The sequence below is a fragment of the Pelmatolapia mariae genome, linkage group LG4 (genome assembly GCF_036321145.2).
Source record: "Pelmatolapia mariae isolate MD_Pm_ZW linkage group LG4, Pm_UMD_F_2, whole genome shotgun sequence".
NCBI lineage: Eukaryota > Metazoa > Chordata > Actinopteri > Cichliformes > Cichlidae > Pelmatolapia > Pelmatolapia mariae.
In genome coordinates, this window is record NC_086230.1 from 10,463,424 (window position 1) to 10,481,824 (window position 18,401).

The window sequence follows — 18,401 nt, forward strand, 5'->3', positions numbered from 1 at the left end:
CACCAACAGGACAATCAACCCTCTTGGAAATGAAAGAAGTGAGTTGGAGAGAGTATTAGTTGGGTTAAGTTATTCAGTAAGATTTCAAGAAGCCATCTAGTTGTTGCTCATAATCTTTTGACAAAATCACATTTCTGCTTTGTTTTCATATCCAGCTCAGCATCTGGGTGTACGCTCTGAACTGGAGCAACTATTTCTGTGAGAACAGTGGCTGGTTTCTCACCACTGCTCCTAGGCACCGTCATCTGTCTCCACAGGCAGACATAAAGGGACAAGAGATTAACTCTTGCTGAGTCTTTGTATCTCTGTAATGATTTCTCCTGGCTTTTAAAAAGGTCATACAATATCCCTGCACAAAACTGTGCCCTCACTGTCTTATGCTGTTTTGTGTCACTGCAGGAAGTCAGAATCACTGAGCTGGAGTGTGGCTTCCTACAGAGCAAAGTAAAGCTTCATACACGCATGCACACTTTTTAGAAAATTGGCAGAGACATGCAGCACACACATGCAAATTGAATTTTTGGACACTATGTGATGCAATGCATTGAAATGTCTTAAGAGATCTCAGTATTCCAGATTCTTGTTTTTCTAAAGCAGACAGCAAAAACGCAACAATAATTGTGTGATACCCCACTCATATAAAAGCTCCCCACATTTTAAATCACCATCATTATTAAGCATATTTTCAGTCTGATCTAAATTTATTTATTTCCTTTAAGACATAAATTAAGGTTCGAAAAGGGCTCTGCTGGGATAATTTGTTGACTTCTTTGTTTTTAACTGGTAAAAACTGGTTGAGGAAAAATGTTTTCCCAGGAACTGGTGAAAAAGCTGCTTTCTTTCCTTCTTTGTGGTTCTTCTTTTTTAAAGTGTTTGTTTGTAAAACTTAACCACAAAACTATGAATTGCACAACCCCATGGCTTTTGCTGAAGAAGTAAAGAGCAACGTCCCTGAACATGGGAGGGGTAGATGTATGGGTCAAATACTGGAATTTTGCCCTGGACACTGGGGTTCAACTTTAGCTCAAGCCAAATGTCAAGACTTACCAATTACTCCTCATTATTCTCATATTTTTTCTTTAGCATCACAAACCCAGTGTTAGAGCATCTCTGGGGCGCATTGCTTTGTGTGAGACTACTAACAGAGACGGCTTTTGAGCAGGAGGTCACAGAAAAAGTCCTGTATTTAACCCTCACAACCTTAAGCCTTTGCGTGTTTTGGTACTTTTATATATTTTTATCTATATATATTTTCCTTGCACTCTAAAAAGAACCTGCAAAAGATCTGCATCATCATAAAAAAACATCTGACTTGCCTCTCTGGGCTTCTTTTGGGGATTAAGTGGATCAACAGCTAAGAGGTAGATTACTTTGCAGGAAGAGTTTAACAAAATTCTGATGCAAAAATGCTGATGTGATGCAAAAGGTGAGAAACTTTTTGTTGCAAAGTTTCCAGGGAATGAGTCTCAGCATAATTATAGAATAGAATAAACAGATAATCTGCGTCAGAAGTTATTGTCTTAAAAAACACAGCTCTCCTAAATTTAAACCCCGGTATCTAAAAACAAAGTGTTTCAGCATGCGTCTTTGTGTTCATGCCTGTTGTTTTATTGCAGCCTAGAAAGCACTGAGGATTTACTTTACAATACTCTATTGTCTCCGGGCCAACACTCAGCTTCCTGGCAGGCCTGAATCCATCCAAAACAGGAGGGTAGATCCAGCAAAGACACAGAGATCAGCTTCTTTTTTGTCCCTTTTAACCTTCTATATATCACCTTCAGAGTCTTCTACAAACGCACATCTGGGTTTGTGGAGATCGGGAATCTATGCTGGATCTGGTCTCTAAATCAGGAGCCAAGTGCAAAGTGAAATCACCCTTATATTTAATCATACCTAATTTGTTTAAATGTGTTATTACTGGATGAGCTCATTACACAGACAGGCCAACAGCGATAGTGAGCCGTTAACTGCTAAATGAATTTCAGCATCTGAAAGGAGTTTTAACTTCTTGGCGTCCTCTCTGATTTGCGAGAAAGCCATTTCCTGTGCAGAAAGCCTTCGTCTGTCTGAGACTTCTCATCCTGTTTGACTAGCATTCCTTCCTCTTCACCCCCTTCTCTTTCCTCCTCTTTTTCCCACAAGCTTTGTGTGTGTGTGTTTTTCTGTTTTTTGTGTGTTTTTTTTTGGTCAGTTTGTCCTCTTTAATCCACCCTTGAGCCCATTCCTGCCATAACTTGCTTGTGCAACAAGAATTCAAAATGTGATCTCAAACACTCCTGAGCAGAGACAATATTTTCAGCACAATAGTTTATGGTGTCTGACTTCCTGTTATTGCTCACTCCCTCTGTCTTCTGTTTCTTTTCTTTTTTTCACTGCTCATCAGAGAGCCTGTGATACTTGTCAGTGGGAGCTGCTCAACCACTCAGATTAACACAGCAGTGATGAAACCTCCTTGTCTCGTATCCGTCCACGGTACTGTCTCCCTTCATCGCATCTGCTTCTCTTCAAGCGCCTCCCCTTTACCAACTTCATCTAATCTTTAACATTTGCAATGAGATCATATTTTGCAGGTTTCAAAATGATTTTTCATTGTCATATATACATCATAAGGTAATCAGATCAGACATCTGGGCTTCTGTTCATCCAGTCAAATCTCTAGACTTTTCTTTTTTTTCATTTCTGGGACCACAACAGCTGGTGTGAGTGATAAGTAGGCATTAGTGGACCTACGGGGATAATTTCATCTCTGAATCTCGGTTTAAAAGAGCAAAACTAGTGAGAATAAGAAGCACCAAAGCTCTTCTAAAAAGTCATATTAAAGAGTTTTGATGGATGTCAACTGAAGCAAAGGTTGAACAGATTTAAAGTAAAGAATTATTTTGTGTCTGCTGTGGATATATGTGTGAGATATGTGCTTTGTTAATGAGCTGTTCACACAGATATCCCACACAATCACACACCTACCTGCAAACAGATAGTTGCATGCCGACATAAGCTTGGCCACGAGTGTATTTTTTCTCCTCAAAAAGCCACAAACCCACAGATGACATCTATGCAGATATGAGGAAATCTGAATAAAGGTCAGGGCGTGTGCATGTGTCTGTGTATTTGCTGCACATATCAGGCCATGTTTTTGATAAAGAGTTACTGCTTCCTGCCCAAAGGCAGGGCCAAAGATGCAGATGAGTTCAGACAGGAAGTAAATGCACATTAAAAAAATAAAATAAACAAGAGCAAAACTTCTAGACATGTGCTCATATTTATAAGTATAACCTCACAGTGGCTGGACAGTGTGGGTACGGCCACCATAGTTTCTTATTAAAGCCTCCAGCCCTCCATGAGGCTCACACCTGCCTCCTTTGATGACCTCAGATGACTGTGTTTTATCACAAGCCTGATGAACAGATCTGCACTCGTTGTTCACACTCTTTATTCTTTTCATTCATCTTATGTTGAGTTAATGTTGATCCTTCTCGGTCAGGTTTTAGCTTTGCATTGCTTTACCTATAACATGCATGCATAAGGCAGGGTTTCACACTTCCGAGGTCCTCCTACCACCTCCACCCACACCCTTCTTTCTCTCTCTCTCCTCTTCCTCCCCATCCCCTTCCAGTTCACTTGCCAGCAGCAGCAGCAGCAGCACGGATCCGCTACGCTGCTGCGGTGCACTGATGTCCCAGCAGAAACTTACGGTGCACACCGCAAACCGAGCAGGATGAAAACGAAAATAGACGGTAACCTCGAATTTTTTAAGAAACCGCCCTCTGCGTTTTTTTCCTTCTTTTCTCCAAGGTAAGATTAATCGAGGGAGTTTGTTAATAGCTTTGTGCATATGGCTTGAAATTTACCGAGAATTGCTAATGAGCAAAAGTTATAGCCGAGGTGCAGTTACATGGTCTGAATAAAGTGTTCCTATGAATTTACGCTCCAGTGTGTGCGTTTTTAGGCATGCATGCAGTATATGAGAACACAGCATGGAGCTGTTTCACTTTTGCGTCTTATTCAGTTGTAATAACCTGTTGCACGCCTTTGTTCCAATGACAGAGTCTGTTTGTCTGCAAAGTAACAAACAAACAAACAAACAAACAAACAAAAAGCGCTATCCAAGCTTCACACGGTTCATGCAGGTGTATCAATCCAAATGCAGCATCATTGTTCAGTAAACGTCTCTCTGTATCTCCGAGCTTGTCAGTCACTTAATTTGAAGTGACTTTTTGCGTAACTTTTTCTGTACATCCTCTTTAACAGCGTCACTTCCCACAAACTCAGAGGTGGTTTGTGTTTTTAATCAAATTAAAACAGAAGTGACTGTAAAGCCCGTAACGTGCACTGCAGCCCCGCTCGATTAGAAGTGAGGTGGTGAGATTTTGTTTGGTTTAAGCGTTTTAAATCAATTGGTTGGTGTTCTCCTCCAGCTGAGCCACAGAACAACTGTCCCAGATTTGTGCCAGGTCTCAGATCACTGGGCTGGCAGCCTGTCAGGGAGCTGGCGTCACTGTTAGAGAGGCTGCCCTTCAACCATCTAAACAACTGGAGTCCTTTCAGAGGCTTGGGCCTGTGTTAATCGCTGACCTCTGTTGAGGATGGTGAGTGAACGAGGACAATGAACTAAACATGCTTTATGTGCTTAATAATTACTCCTTTAAACTGCCAGTTTAATATTTCATCAACTGCACCTTCCCATTGTGTTTGCTTGGTGGAAGTTTGGCAGATTTCATTATAGCCTTTGTCAGGCGATGCTCTCAAATAGAATCAGACGTGTTTGCACGTAACTGTTGCTGGGCCTCGTTTCCCCAGAGTTTTGTTGACCCAAGTCCCAAACATAAAAAAGGAATTCACGCAACTAGTGACAGATGGCGAGTGTTAAACATGGCCACAGTGACTGATGTGTTTGCTTACCCTGCAGTTGTTTTGCAGTGCTTTCCCAGTATTTGTGCACTAAAAAATAAGTTAGTGAACCCGTCGGGGTGTTGTTATCTTCAGTGTTTCTGCACAAGTTTTGTTGACTCAAGAGAACATCAAGGTACGCGACAGAGGAAGGAAAAGAAAGGTCAGTGCTTCCATGTACGCACTGCGATATCAGTTGAATCAGCATAAACCCAGATGTCACACCTCTCAGTCATCACTGACAGAGTCAAATCATGTATAGTGCTCTTGAATGTGTGCAGCACAGACACCCTCATGGCAGGCCGTGAAGTGCATTGCCACGTTGCAGCAGTCGATCCTTGTAAACTGAGCGCATGCTGTATTTTTGAGCTGTGTGTAATGGTCAGGGTGCTCTGACCTCAACCACAGTTTGCTGGTGCAGTGCTCTAAGAGGACGACGGCCCTCCGGTCCAGGGGAGGAAGCAACTTCAGAGCTGATCCACTCTGACTCAGCCCTGCATCTCCATATAAGTCTACATGCGACCATGTTTCGCTGCCAGCCTCAGATGTCTCCAGAGCCCATTTTTGCAGTTTGTGGGTCTGTGGTACCAGATGTTTGGCTAACGCGGTAATTCGACTTGCAGCTGGGTGACTGACAGAGACAGGAAGCATGTTTGACAGTGTGTGTGTTTTTTTGTGACATAGGGAAAGACAGAGACAAAGGACAGTGAGATTAATTAAAGTGAAAGCCTAAAATAGAAGCCGAGGGGGAGACACACTTAAAGACGGAGGTATAAATGTGCTTCTCATCAGCGTCCCCAGATCCTGTATTTGATGCCCGTAATTGATGGCGTCCGGTCTGCTCTCCCCACTGCACGCTGTTCCCATTACACTTTTCAGACCTGCATGTTTGCCTCTGTGTCTGCAATCAGCCTGCATTTGAAACAGGTTTGTTTACGGATGCCCGCAGGTTCAATTTAGGGATAATTAGCATGTTTAGCACATCTAAATGTCTTTCTGTGTGTTCCTAACAAGGCCAATTGTAGGATTGAAGTTTCTAAACTGAGTTTATGTGCCGGAATTACACTTAATTTCACATGGAGAGCTGAGCTGAATTACTGCTCACAAAGTCACAAGAGGGGAGGGGGAAGAATATTATATAAAAGTCTGTTATGTAGTTAGAAGAATTTGGCCGCTAGAAGAGCTGGAGAAACATAATAACTGCACCATGAGAAGCTGTGATTGATTAACACACTTAGTAGTAATAATTCAAGGAGTCTTTGTCCCTGTGTTTGCTTTCGTTTGCGTCGATAGCCATTCATATGGTCCTTGTCAAACATTGCTAGGAACCTGAGTGAGTGCAGCACCGAGTTTGAGGCCAGTTCTACCAGTGCTTCTCATATGTACGCGAAAAGTTGTTCCATGATGCCAGTGTTTATGCAGCGTTTACTCTAGAGCAGGGGTGTGCAATTAATTTTGCCAAACGGGCCTCATGTGGAACTGGGACTGTTGTGGATGACTGCACCAAAAATGCTTACATAGAGATAAAATTAATAATAAGCAGAATATTGAGGCAGCTATCACTGTGAATTGGGGCTATGTAAACAAAATTGAATTGAATTGAATTGAATTGAATTGAATTGAATTGATTGCATTTATGCAGCCCTCAACAACAGTCCCAGTTTCTCATGTGGTCCCTTGGAAAAGTTAATACTCCAACCCTGCCCTAGAGTGACTGCTAGCTGCTCCACTCTGTATGTAGTGGGAGGGTCACATAAAAACACAGGTGCACATTTGTTTAGTTATCTTTGCGAGGGCATTCATTGACATTAAATCATTGCCAAGCTTCTTACTTCTAAATTTAACCATCAGAACAAATTGACAAAATTCTTAACTTAACCCCGACCTAGTTCTAAACCCAAACCTAAAATTTAGTCCGAATTCTCAAAAAGTCCTTTTCAATGGGTGTAAAAAGTGAGGACAGGCCATAAAGTTGTGTCTTTTGTTAAATGTCATTACTCTGCTCCCCACAAAGAAAGATGGACATGTTTGGATCAGCAGTTATTTAGAAAGCTGCAAACCATTCTGCCTGTTCTACACAGCAACATGTTGAAGCCACAATCACACAGACACAAGCATTTACTGCAGCCAGTGAATCTTCCTGACGTTCCTGTTTTCAAAACTCTGAGGTCATGATTGCCTGCACGTGATGTGTTTATGGGACATCTGTAAATTTTAGCTCCAAAAACACAAGTTGCACTCTGCCTGAAAGGGTGCTCCACTCTTGCATAAGTGATACTAATGTATTAGGAAATAGGAAATAGGGATAAAAACTAAAGCTAGTCATATTTTTTATTTTAATTGAAAGAATTCAAAAGTTGGGGATTTAATCTAAAACTCCCAACAGCACAAAGCAGTTTCCAATCCAACTCTTTCCAAGCCTGGTGTTGTCATCTACACTGCATGTTTGCCTCTGAGGTTAATGGTTATCTGTCACTTACCTTCTTGTGCCACACAGGCCCGAATCACTAAAGCTAAGTGTTATTAAGCTGAGCTGAGAGATCAGAAGTGGTGAAATCCCTGGACTTTCCCTCTTCTTGTATAAATGGATATTGGCTCTTTCTGTAAATATGTCTACCTTTTCCTCTGATTTCTTTCCCTTCTTCAGGTCAGCAAATGTTATCTGTTTCAAAATCTTTGCGCTGGAACTCTATCAGTAACTAAAAATTAATAGAAAGTAATCTTAGCTCAGACCTATGCCCAGCAAGCGTGGTGCCATCATCTTACTTAAGTTCTTATATCACACTTCCAGATTGGCCTGGCAGCAGCCTCGGCTAGTAACTCCTGCAGCCTGTGCCGTTAATCCATCGCTGGCTATGTTGTTGAAAGGTCTCGTGTTTGGAGATTACTAGTGCTCCTTTTGCCTTGGATTCGTTCGTTCAGCAGGAAGGAAGACAGTCCTCTAAGTGTGTCCAGGAAAAACAGAACCTGGGGACCTGTGGATGTTTTTGGAGAGTTTGGATCTCTAGAGAAGTTGTACAAATGAGGAATGCAAGGCTACTCCGAGGCTGTAATGTGGAGGCATATTCTTCTTTTAGATCACATGATGATGATGATCAAATCAGACAAAAAGTGCACATTAGTGAAGCTGGAAAATGTCTGACATTTGTGATAACTTCAGCGAACAGTCATTTATCCAAAGAGCTGATTATTTCCCCACCTGTCGAGTCACTGCTTCAACATTAAACTAAATCAGATTCTAAACTACAAAAGTGTGTAAAGGCTAAGGAGGTGAGTCTAAGTACACACAGAAGACTTCTGTAAGCCCCCCGTCAGGTTTTATTTGTCAAGTTCAGTCACAGACTGCCCAGCAAATAATCCCAGCAGTGCAAGATTTTAGAGCTCTGATGCATTTATGTCTGCCTGAAAACTCCTTGTTTAGGGTTTGGTCTTGCGTGTAACTCTCATCTCTCTCCTTTTCTCTCCCTAATCTTTAGCTTGCCCCATGTGAACTGAATGAAAACCTACCTGGCAAACACTGAAGTCCTAAGTGGATTGAAGAAGGCTAGTGAGGGAGTCGGAGAGGGAGGGAAGACAGAAGGGATTAGCAGCTAATCCAGTGCACGGACAATCCTGAAGGAGCTTTATCGTTCTTCCAGAACGATGCAGACAAAACAGTTACTGGATTACACCGCTTTACTTTATTGCCCTTTCCAAGAGCGCATCACCCTTCTTCTTTTGCTCTGATTGCTTTCGTTGGCTCTCAAAAGGTTTTACCTCTTGGGTGCACAGGGAACAGAGGACAAAGAAGCCGGGCGACAAGGCCTGGGGACAGGATGTCCTGTGGACAGTGTGGTGCCACACATGGATAAATCTTTTCAGCGGTAGCCTGTGCATGGCAGCGGACGCTCTGTTTTTTGTTTGCTTGGACACTAAGGAAGACAAGTGGAGAACAGCGCAGTGGATAAGACACTTAAGACCCTCTCAGAACAAACACTTAATGCCAGTAAGCAATATCGGAAATGCAGCGGTGTTAAATTTCAGCTGTATTTTTTGAATCTTTACAGAAAGTACCTGAAAGCTTGTGAACCTAAAACAAGATAAAGCTCACTGACCAATAAAAGCAAAAGACTGACAATTTCCATTCAGTGATTCAGAATGCATGCTTTCATCACTGCTTGCCCCGTGTGCATGCAATGTTCATGAGTTGCTAAAGTGAGGTTAGAAACCACAGACGACCTGAGTAACACCTCAGGCACACACTCAAGTGTTTGTCTCAAATTTAGGCTAATTTAGGCTATCAGTAATAGTGAGAAGAGAAAGTACGTCAAGTGAAGGGATGTAGTAATATTTCTGTTATACCCTTTAATATCTGCTGTTTTTTTCTGTGTAAAAGCCTCATAAAAGGGAAATTAAGCACACCTTCATGAGACTTCCTGGTGACAGGATTCTCTTATTGTTTGCAAGCAAAATTTAAGTTCTTCAAGAGTAAACAAAGGATTAAATTAAGTGAAAGCACTATAAAAACCAGCCTGGTTTATTGTTTTCAAACAGCTGTTTGACAGCTGAGTGTCCTTTCAGCTGTGAAGTGATTTTCTTTTCTTAATTTGCTGAATAACTACTCAGTCAGCCTTATACTCTCAGGCTGAGGTAACCAGAGGAGGCATGGTTTGACGTTTATCTTTGTTATTTTGTCATCACTGAAATCTACAGTTGCGCAGTAGAAGTACGTTTGGTCATTTTGGACAAAAGCAGCGGTGAATGAGTGGAGACAGAGAGGGTGAAATAGACGGGGACGGCTCTACATTCATTTTGGCATCTTAGAGTGGAGATGTAAAAGGAAGCCGGGGGCAGGCAGTGGATGAATAGCTGGCTGTGACTGTATTGAGAATTGATTATACACACATTCTCTGCTGACTGAACGACCACATATTTCTGTTCTCTCTCCTCGCTGTCCAGGCTTTTCCTTTTTTTTTTTTACAGTGGACCCCAAACTGGATTTCCGACTTGACTGACGTGTAATCAGAGTCCAGGCGTTTCCATTCAAATTTTAAAGGGAAATTACGCAACTTTTCTTTGCCACTATGAGTCTTGGAAAGCTGCCAGGGATTAAAGGCCTTGTGTCTGGCTCTCAAGGGAAACGTCGCTTCAAGAGCGACCTCTCTGTGGACATGATCAGCCCACCGCTGGGAGATTTCCGGCACACCATGCACGTCGGTCGTGGCGGGGATGTGTTTGGCGACACTTCCTTCCTCAGCAACTACGGAGGCCTCAGGGAGCCAGGAAGTCCAGACTCAGCGAGCAGCTCCAAAACAACAGGATTCTTCACACGCACCTTTCGGCATGTGCGCAAGACTTCTGGTCCGCGACCACGAGGGGGTTCTCGCGATTTGTCTTCCCCGCCGCCAGATATCTCACCTATCATCAAGAATGCGATCTCCTTGCCCCAGCTGAACATAGACTCACCCAATGGGTGCCTGCAGAGGGTGCTGTTCCCCAGCTCCATCAGCTCAACAGATGATTCCTTCTGCACATATGGTGAGATAATACAGATAATCACTTCCAGCATGGGACTGGACTTATGTAAAGCATCTTAGTGGTGAGATTATCTTCATTAAAAGTGAGCAGAGAAAATGTAGAGGCGGCGATCATACGCAAATATAACGGTTTATTAAGAAGGCAGCAGCGTGTTATCTGAAAGAGTGTCACTTCGAGCACAGACTGTGTGCGCTCGTGTTGACAGTGGGACTGCACAGTTGGCTGAAAAGGTCAAAGGTCACAATACAAGCCATTGGAAGCACTATCCATTTACAAATTGCTTGTTCCTGTTACATCAGATAAACCTGTGAGGTTGTGACAGAAGCTTATTTTGAAACTTATTTCTGAAACCTAACAAATAAACTCAGCAAGATAACCAGAATTGTTACCTCTTATAATAATGAATATACTTTAGCCTTCAGCCCCTCCTTTATCTCACACACATTTTTGATCTTTTTAGTTTTTATTATCCAACAGAGGCTACAGAGGCTAGTCTACATGTGCCAAACATGCCTACGAACATTGCCTTGACATTTGAAGGTTTTGAGCTTTTAAAAAGCTACTAAAGATTGTCTTGCACGTGTAACAATACTACTACTACCACTAATAATAATATTAAGATTCTCTGAAGGACATCTTGCACGTGATTAAATGCCAAAAGGCCCAGTATTCATAAAATAACAGGTGGAAACAAAATTAAAAGTTAATACATCATAGAATTAAAGATCAAACAGAGCAGGGAAGCTTTAAAAGAGAGAACTCCAAAGAAAAAAGCTCCACAAAAGTTTGTGGTGGTCAGATGAGCAGTTGGCTTAAAGAGATCAACAGAGGGATCCCATGAGTGTATAAAGGAGGGGAAGTGTGCAGAACATCAGAGAGAAAATAGGAATGGAGGTGCGATGTTATGGTGAGACTTTAAAGTAAGAAGCAGAATCTTAGACTGAGTGTGGTATTTTACAGGAAGTTGGTGAAGCTGTTAAAGAACAGGAATAATTTGTTCTGTGAAAGATGTTTTTGTATTGACACCAGCAGATGCATATTTTTAATCCTTTGAATTCTGTAGAGAAGTTTGTGTGGTCAGCCAGAGAGGATAAAACTACAAAAAACAGTACAATATGTAACCAGAGCATGTATGAGAGTAGCAGTGCTGTTAGCTGTGAGGAATGAGTGTAGCTGACAACTATTAGGAAGGTGGAAATATGCAGACCGAGTGATAATGTTAATATGTGTTTAAGATACAGCTCCTAACCCGGGAGGAAGGAGAGGTTAGAGAATACCACATTTGTCCAAAACAGTCAGACGGACTGAATGTCGAAAAACTGCATCCTGTTGCTGAAATTGTAGTTTGTTTTTTTTTTTAAGACACATCGACATCGTCTGTTTTTTTTTGTACTTGGTCTGACATTTGAGATCAGAGTCTTGATAAATGTGGAACTCGTGGTTTCTCCTCACCTCACATGGGACAGAGTTTTCTATTGTAGAATAAGAATGATTAGTATTGGCAGGAGGGGCACAAACCAAGGTGATTATATGAGTTTGACGTCATGATCTTCTAGTCTTTTAGAAGCTTTGCAATGCCACATTAACATCACAGCCAATTTGTGCTATTTTGTTGTTGAGATAGAAGTTCCTGCAGAAGGTATTTATATGGAAAATTAAATGTGATGCTCAAAAATAACCAGGCAGCGAGCCAGTATCTAAGCCATGCTGTCATATTCAAGATGAAATATGCCAAATCTTCATTCAGCTTGTTCTTCAATTCAAGCTGTTACTATGATACAGTTTCTCATTGTCGTCTGAGCTCACTCTCCAGCAGACTTGGACTATAAATACAGAGGGTGAGGTTGCCCTTCTTTCAGCACCATTCCCACATTCCTCCAGGACAACCGGTAAACACGCCGGCTTCTCCTGAATCATTTGGAATCACCAAGGCAACACCTGTACACAATTAGACCTATAAACACACACACTTACACATACACACAGCTGGTTTGGTAGAAAGAGAAAGACTCGCAGGGCTTTTCCTGTCATCTCTGTGTGCGTGTGCCTCAGTGAACGCCATAAACACACCATTCATTATATCTGCTGAGCGTTCAGAGCTTATCGGGCAGCGGTCTGCAGTGTGGAGACTGGAAATCCCCTTTTGCTTTCCAGATTTATTACCCACTTCATAAGGAATGCACACAAAGTTGATGATGTAAACCATCAGAGAGAGTCAGTGAGCTAAGGCACGAGCTTTTTCTTATCAGCCTTGAATTCGCCCTCTGTTGTCATTTGCAACTATAGTTTTTTCACTGATGCTCTGCAGTCTGGATTTTTTTTCTTAAACATTATTTCTCAAATTTTTACACATATAATTTAAAACTAAATCAATCAAACATCACCAGCACTTCACTAACGTTGCTGGACTTCCATTATAAAACATTTAACACCCTTCACTGCTCTTACATTTCTGCTGACTGACAGTTAACAGTAAGTGATGGTGACACTAATTCACAGTGTTTACGGCAGCGTGAGTTATTGTTGGTTAGGCACCGTGGAGCCTGACATTACCAGTGGGTTGTTACATGCTGCCCCCCTCTGGTCAAGGAGCTAAACTGCAGAACATAACCTCCAGCTTACACTTAAGAATTAAAGCTTATTATTATTTTTTTTAACATACAGGCATTATTCTTTTTCTGATTGTGATATTCAGATTTTCAAACTGCAAAGGTAATTGTTTTTGAAGTAACTCAAAAAGTGTAAAAAGCAACGTGGATCTGTCCTCACCTCACATGTGCATACATGGAAAGCTGGAGACAGGTCCAGCAGCAGAAGACCAACAGACTGATCAGAGTAGAGAGCAGATATGACACTGATCAGTATATGGCACTGCAGGGAGGAGCTGGAGGGGAGATGTGTTATAAAGCAGCTTGTAGTAATTGTAGGCAAATATAAGCAACTTAAGCAACATGTGGTCATGATGTTAGTTTGATTTGGTAATATAATTAATTCACATCTTTTTGTCTTTGTTTGCAGGTCTGCAGTCTGGGTTTGTCACTCTGCCGCGCCTCTCCCGCATCGACAGACAATTCCATGATGGAGACGCGCAGAAAGGCTCGGCACCAGACAGTGGCAGGCTAACACGTACGCGCTCGGACTCCCTGACTTCCTTCACCGTGGACCTCGGCCCTTCTCTCATGGCTGAGGTATTGAGCTTGATTGACGACCCCAACCGCCTTCGGATATCCAATCACAGCCAAGAGGCAGGGGAGGAAGAGCAGGGTGAGGAGGGAGACGACAACAGCTCGCTAACAGAGACGCCCGTGCAGACCCCTCTAGTCACCTCACCCGACCTTTCCGTGTGCAGCGGGTCAATCAGGCAGGACACGAACAACAGGCGGTGCTCTGGTACTTCTGACTTGACAGAGGAGGAGGACAGGAAGTCTGTAAGGACACCGGATGCGTCCGCTCGGTCTCCTCATAGATCGGAGCCTGTCATGGAGGCAGAAAGGTTTCAGAGGGCTGCTGACGTGCTGTCCCGCCACTACGGTGGAGGATCCTTCACAAAGGGAGTGAGGAGGAGCAGTAGCGGTACAAACCAATCTATTTCCCAAAGCCGCGAAGCATCTCACGAATTAAGTGAAGAAGAGGAGGAGATAAAAGTATAGATGTCAAAACTCTTAAACTGTCCAGCGACCTGGGTTCATGAGGGAGGAACGTGTGACTTTCTGTTCCTCAACAGAAACATCCTTCATCCTTTACACATGCATATACATGGAAGTAACTGACCAATACTCAGTCATGATGCCAGACTGCCCCCCTCTTCCTGGACAACACTGCTGTTGTGATATTAAACTGTCTATTTATTTGTTGCAGTATACAGACAACTAACACTATGTAGTCATGATGTTCTGAAGCATATTAAAAGAACAATAAAGAGTTCGCAGGGCTGAGGTGTCAAAGGGAAGCTGGGATTTAAAGGAACAAAGTAGCTGCATTATGTTTCAATATTAACACATTACTACAGTCCCTGTAAATAAATTTAACAGAAGGGATTGTTTTGGTTTCTTTTTTGTTTTTTTTACAGGTTCAATTCTAATACTAATCCAAAGTCTATACGATGACCTCCTGTAACAACTATAATACTCAGTAAACATGTATCAGTGTTAGACTTGATGTTGAATAAAGTGTGGGCTGCTGTAATAAAAGACTGATTTAAAACATGAAATATCTGCTTACGTTATCCATTAATGATGTAATTCCACTCCCTCTACTAGTCTTTCCTCTGGATTTCCTTATCTTAATGTTTTACTGCCAACATAAAACGTGGCTGATCCTGATAGAATGCAGCTCAGTCTACTGTGATCCTGCCTCATAGACTCTGATTGGCTCTGTGAACAGTCATGAGTCAGACTGTAAATCACTCTGTCTCATGACCTACTTTGAGAGGGGATGGTCTGCACCACTACAGTGGCCAGAGTCAACTTATTTACAAGTCCTATTTAAACGTGATAAAGTGCTGCACAACGTCAGACATCGGTGAAAACAAAAAACAAACTCTGAGAAGTGTTTCAGCTGTGTGCTCTGCCTCATATACACTAAAAGCTACAAAAGAAGACTTCTACAAAAGAAATGTGTCTGAAGACAGGTGGAAACAGAACATGCAAGGAGCAGAGATAGTTAAGGTAGAGGAGTTTAAATACAACCATCCAAAGAAATGGTCAGTGCACAAGAGAGGGCAGGCAGGGTGGAGCAGGTGGAGACCAGTGTTAGGGATGATGTGTGACAGAATGACAGCAGAAAGAGTGAAAGCAAAGGTTTATAAGATGAGAGTAAGATCTGCTGTGATGCTTGGTTTGGACACAGTGGCACTAACAAAAAGACAGGACATGACATGAAGAAGAAGAAGAAGAAAAACAAGAAAAGAAACACCTGTGCATCCTTGATAATAACTCCTCCACTAACCTCCTCTTTTATCTATCTTCCAGCTTAATTTTAGGAACTGATACATCCTTCAAGGTTGTGTACTAAGCCTGACTTCTGGTCTGGTTTTTATTTGGAAGAAGTAATGTTGAGGCTGCTGCAGCCTCTCTCGGTAAACCGTAATGGAGCTGCATGTCCTGCAACTTCATTGTATGTATTAATTTAACAATCATAATCTCTTAATCTCTAAATTTTCAGTTATTTGAAAACATTGTTTTCACACTTAAGTAAATGTTTAATAGTGAATGTAGTAGACAGGTTTTTTGGGTTCAGTCATGTCTTCGACAACTCTGTGTTCACCACGCTTGTTGCAAAGACGTGCAAAACCACACCTGAAAATGTGTGTGCAAAACTGAATTTAAGATGAATCCCTTAAAAACAGCAAAACTCTGCAGCTGCGCAGGTCATGTGGTGATAGAATAAGTACACTGGTATGTGTAAGTACATTTTCTTTGTCAGCAAGCGAGCTAAAATGTATTTAGCTGCCAAATGGAGATTATCAGTGTGATTAGATGAGTTTGTTAGGCCAGCTAAAAGCCTGCTGGACACTCCTAGGTGAGGTGTTTCAGATATGTACCATCAGGAGGAGCCGCCGAGTCAGAACTGTTACATCTTTTGGCTGGCTTGAGAAATGCTTTGGGAGCATCAGCAATGAGTAAGACCAATTTTTCACTCTGTGCTACCTCAACACTCAGCATAACTGCTGTTACAGTCGATCTGATGTGCTTGCTTTGCCTGCCAATATAACAATGACAACGCTCAGATCAATGTATTTTCTAAAACTACCTTACATAATAACCAGTAAATATCCAAGCCTTAGTTTAGTCCAGATTAAACATACTATGAAGAACAAAATGGGATATCATTGAGAGCCACATTTCTTCATGGGAGACTTCATTTACTCACTCATACACACATGAATCTTTTTCAGGAGGGTTCCAACCATTAAAGACAAACTGGAGCTACAATCCGTGTTGTGTACCAACTTGAAACCATTTGTGGTTGATTTTATAGATCTCACTAAAAGTAGGCTGTATGCCATTCAAATGCAATAGTATGCCGATTGCAGTGGAGAGTCAGATGATATAACCAAACACGACGTCAGGTATAGAAGCTATTGATGCATTTGATGCCCAGAGTGGACACCAAACATACATAAACATAGAATTTCTTAATCCCACACTGGGAAATTCACTTGTTACAGCAGCACAATTGACAGCTAGAAAAGTGAATTGGAGATATATTAGAAAAATAAAAACTGAAAAAAAAAAACAGTGTATAAAAAAGCCAAAATCCTGTAATATTTACAGATGGTTAGTATATAGAGTAAAATACAACATTTTTTAATAGTGATAATGATTTGACATGACATGTATTTTTAAATAGTATTATCACCTCAAACAAAGAGATGCATATTGGGTTTAGGCTCTTTAGGTCACCAGTGACCCTGGACGTCTATGGCTCATGTGTCTTGTGATAATTACTTTGGTCCTAAAATAGAGTCACTTTGTTGGTATAAATTAAATTAAATTGCATTTTTAATGCTGGGAGGTCAGTTCCTTTATCATAATTATGCAAATTCTCCTGACCATTGATCAACAACCACTGATCAAGGCCCACTGATCAAAGACCACTGACCTCCACTGACCTCCCAGCCCGTTGTTCCTTCTGTGGGCTGGTTTCAGTCATTGTAAATGTAAATTTACTGTTTATAAGGTTGGGGAAACCTGCAGTCAGCTGAGACTGAAAAGTCACTTGGATGAGTGACGAAACGTTTCTCCCACTGAAAACGCTACGTCCAGACTAGCACTGAAGTGTTTGTCACACCTTCTGCAAATACCACCTTTTCCACAGAATCCTTCAATGAGTCTGGTAATGCTTGAAGCATGACGTCTGGTTGGTACATTCCAGCTTAATCTGGTTCATTTGCAGATGTTTCTTAGTATTGCAGTTTCATCTGAAAGCTGGCAGAGCCTGTTATCACTCCCCTTTGGCTACATAGTGTTTTTCCAATTTTTCAACAATAAATGACCTTTGGACTGCTCTTATGTCTATTTGCGCCCGATAGTAAAGACTTAAAAAACAGGTTCAAACCCAGGTCTATAAGGTCTGTGTGATTTTTTTTTAATCATTGCTTGTTTGATTTTTTCCCATTTCTCTTCAAATGACCTCAATTCAATTTAATTCAGTTTAATTTATACAGCACCAAATCAGAACAACAGTCGCCTCAAGGCGCTTTATATTGTAAGGTAGACCCTACTATATTACATACAGAGAAAACCCAACAATCATATGACCCCCTATGAGCAAGCACTTTGGCGACAGTGGGAAGAAAAAACTCCCTTTTAACAGGAAGAAACCTCCAACAGAACCAGGCTCAGGGAGGGGCGGGGCCATCTGCCGTGACCAGTTGGGGTGAGAGAAGGAAGACAGGATAAAAGACATGCTGTGGAAGAGAGACAGAGATTAATAACAAGTATGAGTATGCTCAGAGAGCTGACATTAAGACATATTAAGACATAGTGAGTGGGAGAGGTGACTGAAGAAGAAAAACTCAATGCATCATGGGAATCCCCTAGCAGCCTACAACTATTGCAGCATAACTAAGGGAGGATTCAGGGTGACCTGGTCCAGCCCTAACTATATGCTTTAACAAAAAGGAAAGTTTTAAGCCTAATCTTAAAAGTAGAGATAGTGTCTGTCTCCCGAATCCAAACTGGAAGCTGGTTCCACAGAAGAGGGCCCTGAAAACTGAAGCCATTCTACTTTTAAACACTCTAGGAACAACAAGTAAGCCTCCAGTGTGAGAGTGAAGTACTCTAATAGGGTGATATGGTACTACAAGGTCATTAAGATAAGCCTGGGACTTAATATTTAAGACCTTGAATGTGGGGAGCAGGATTTTAAATTTAGTTCTGGATTTAACAGGGAGCCAATGAAGGGAAGCCGTATAGGAGAAATCTGCTCTCTCTTTCTAGTCCCTGTCAGTACTCGTGCTGCAGCATTTTGAACGTATTACATACAAGTGTTTT

At 41.7% G+C, this 18,401-nt stretch overlaps 1 protein-coding gene across 3 annotated transcripts; it reads left to right on the top strand.

The window, feature by feature from the left end:
• Positions 1 to 3,618: 3,618 nt before the first annotated feature.
• Positions 3,619 to 14,607, top strand: cdc42ep1b (CDC42 effector protein (Rho GTPase binding) 1b). Of its 3 annotated transcripts, none has more exons than XM_063471408.1 (4): positions 3,619 to 3,792; positions 4,416 to 4,586; positions 8,364 to 10,404; positions 13,423 to 14,607. In XM_063471408.1, the coding sequence occupies exons 3-4, from the start codon at positions 9,951 to 9,953 to the stop codon at positions 14,052 to 14,054; spliced, it is 1,086 nt and encodes a 361-aa protein (XP_063327478.1). In that variant the 5' UTR covers positions 3,619 to 3,792; positions 4,416 to 4,586; positions 8,364 to 9,950; the 3' UTR covers positions 14,055 to 14,607. The 3 variants fall into 3 exon arrangements, with proteins under 3 accessions (XP_063327478.1, XP_063327479.1, XP_063327477.1); XM_063471409.1 differs by lacking the exon at positions 4,416 to 4,586 and having other exon boundaries at positions 8,364 to 8,872; positions 9,826 to 10,404; XM_063471407.1 differs by lacking the exon at positions 4,416 to 4,586.
• Positions 14,608 to 18,401: the final 3,794 nt, after the last annotated feature.

Excerpts from the sequence above, each read along its gene's own strand:
- cdc42ep1b (XM_063471408.1), top strand. The coding sequence starts at position 9,951 with ATGAGTCTTGGAAAGCTGCCAGGGATTAAAGGCCTTGTGTCTGGCTCT. Across the intron at positions 10,405-13,422 it reads TGATTCCTTCTGCACATATG|GTCTGCAGTCTGGGTTTGTC; the intron begins GTGAGATAATAC and ends CTTTGTTTGCAG.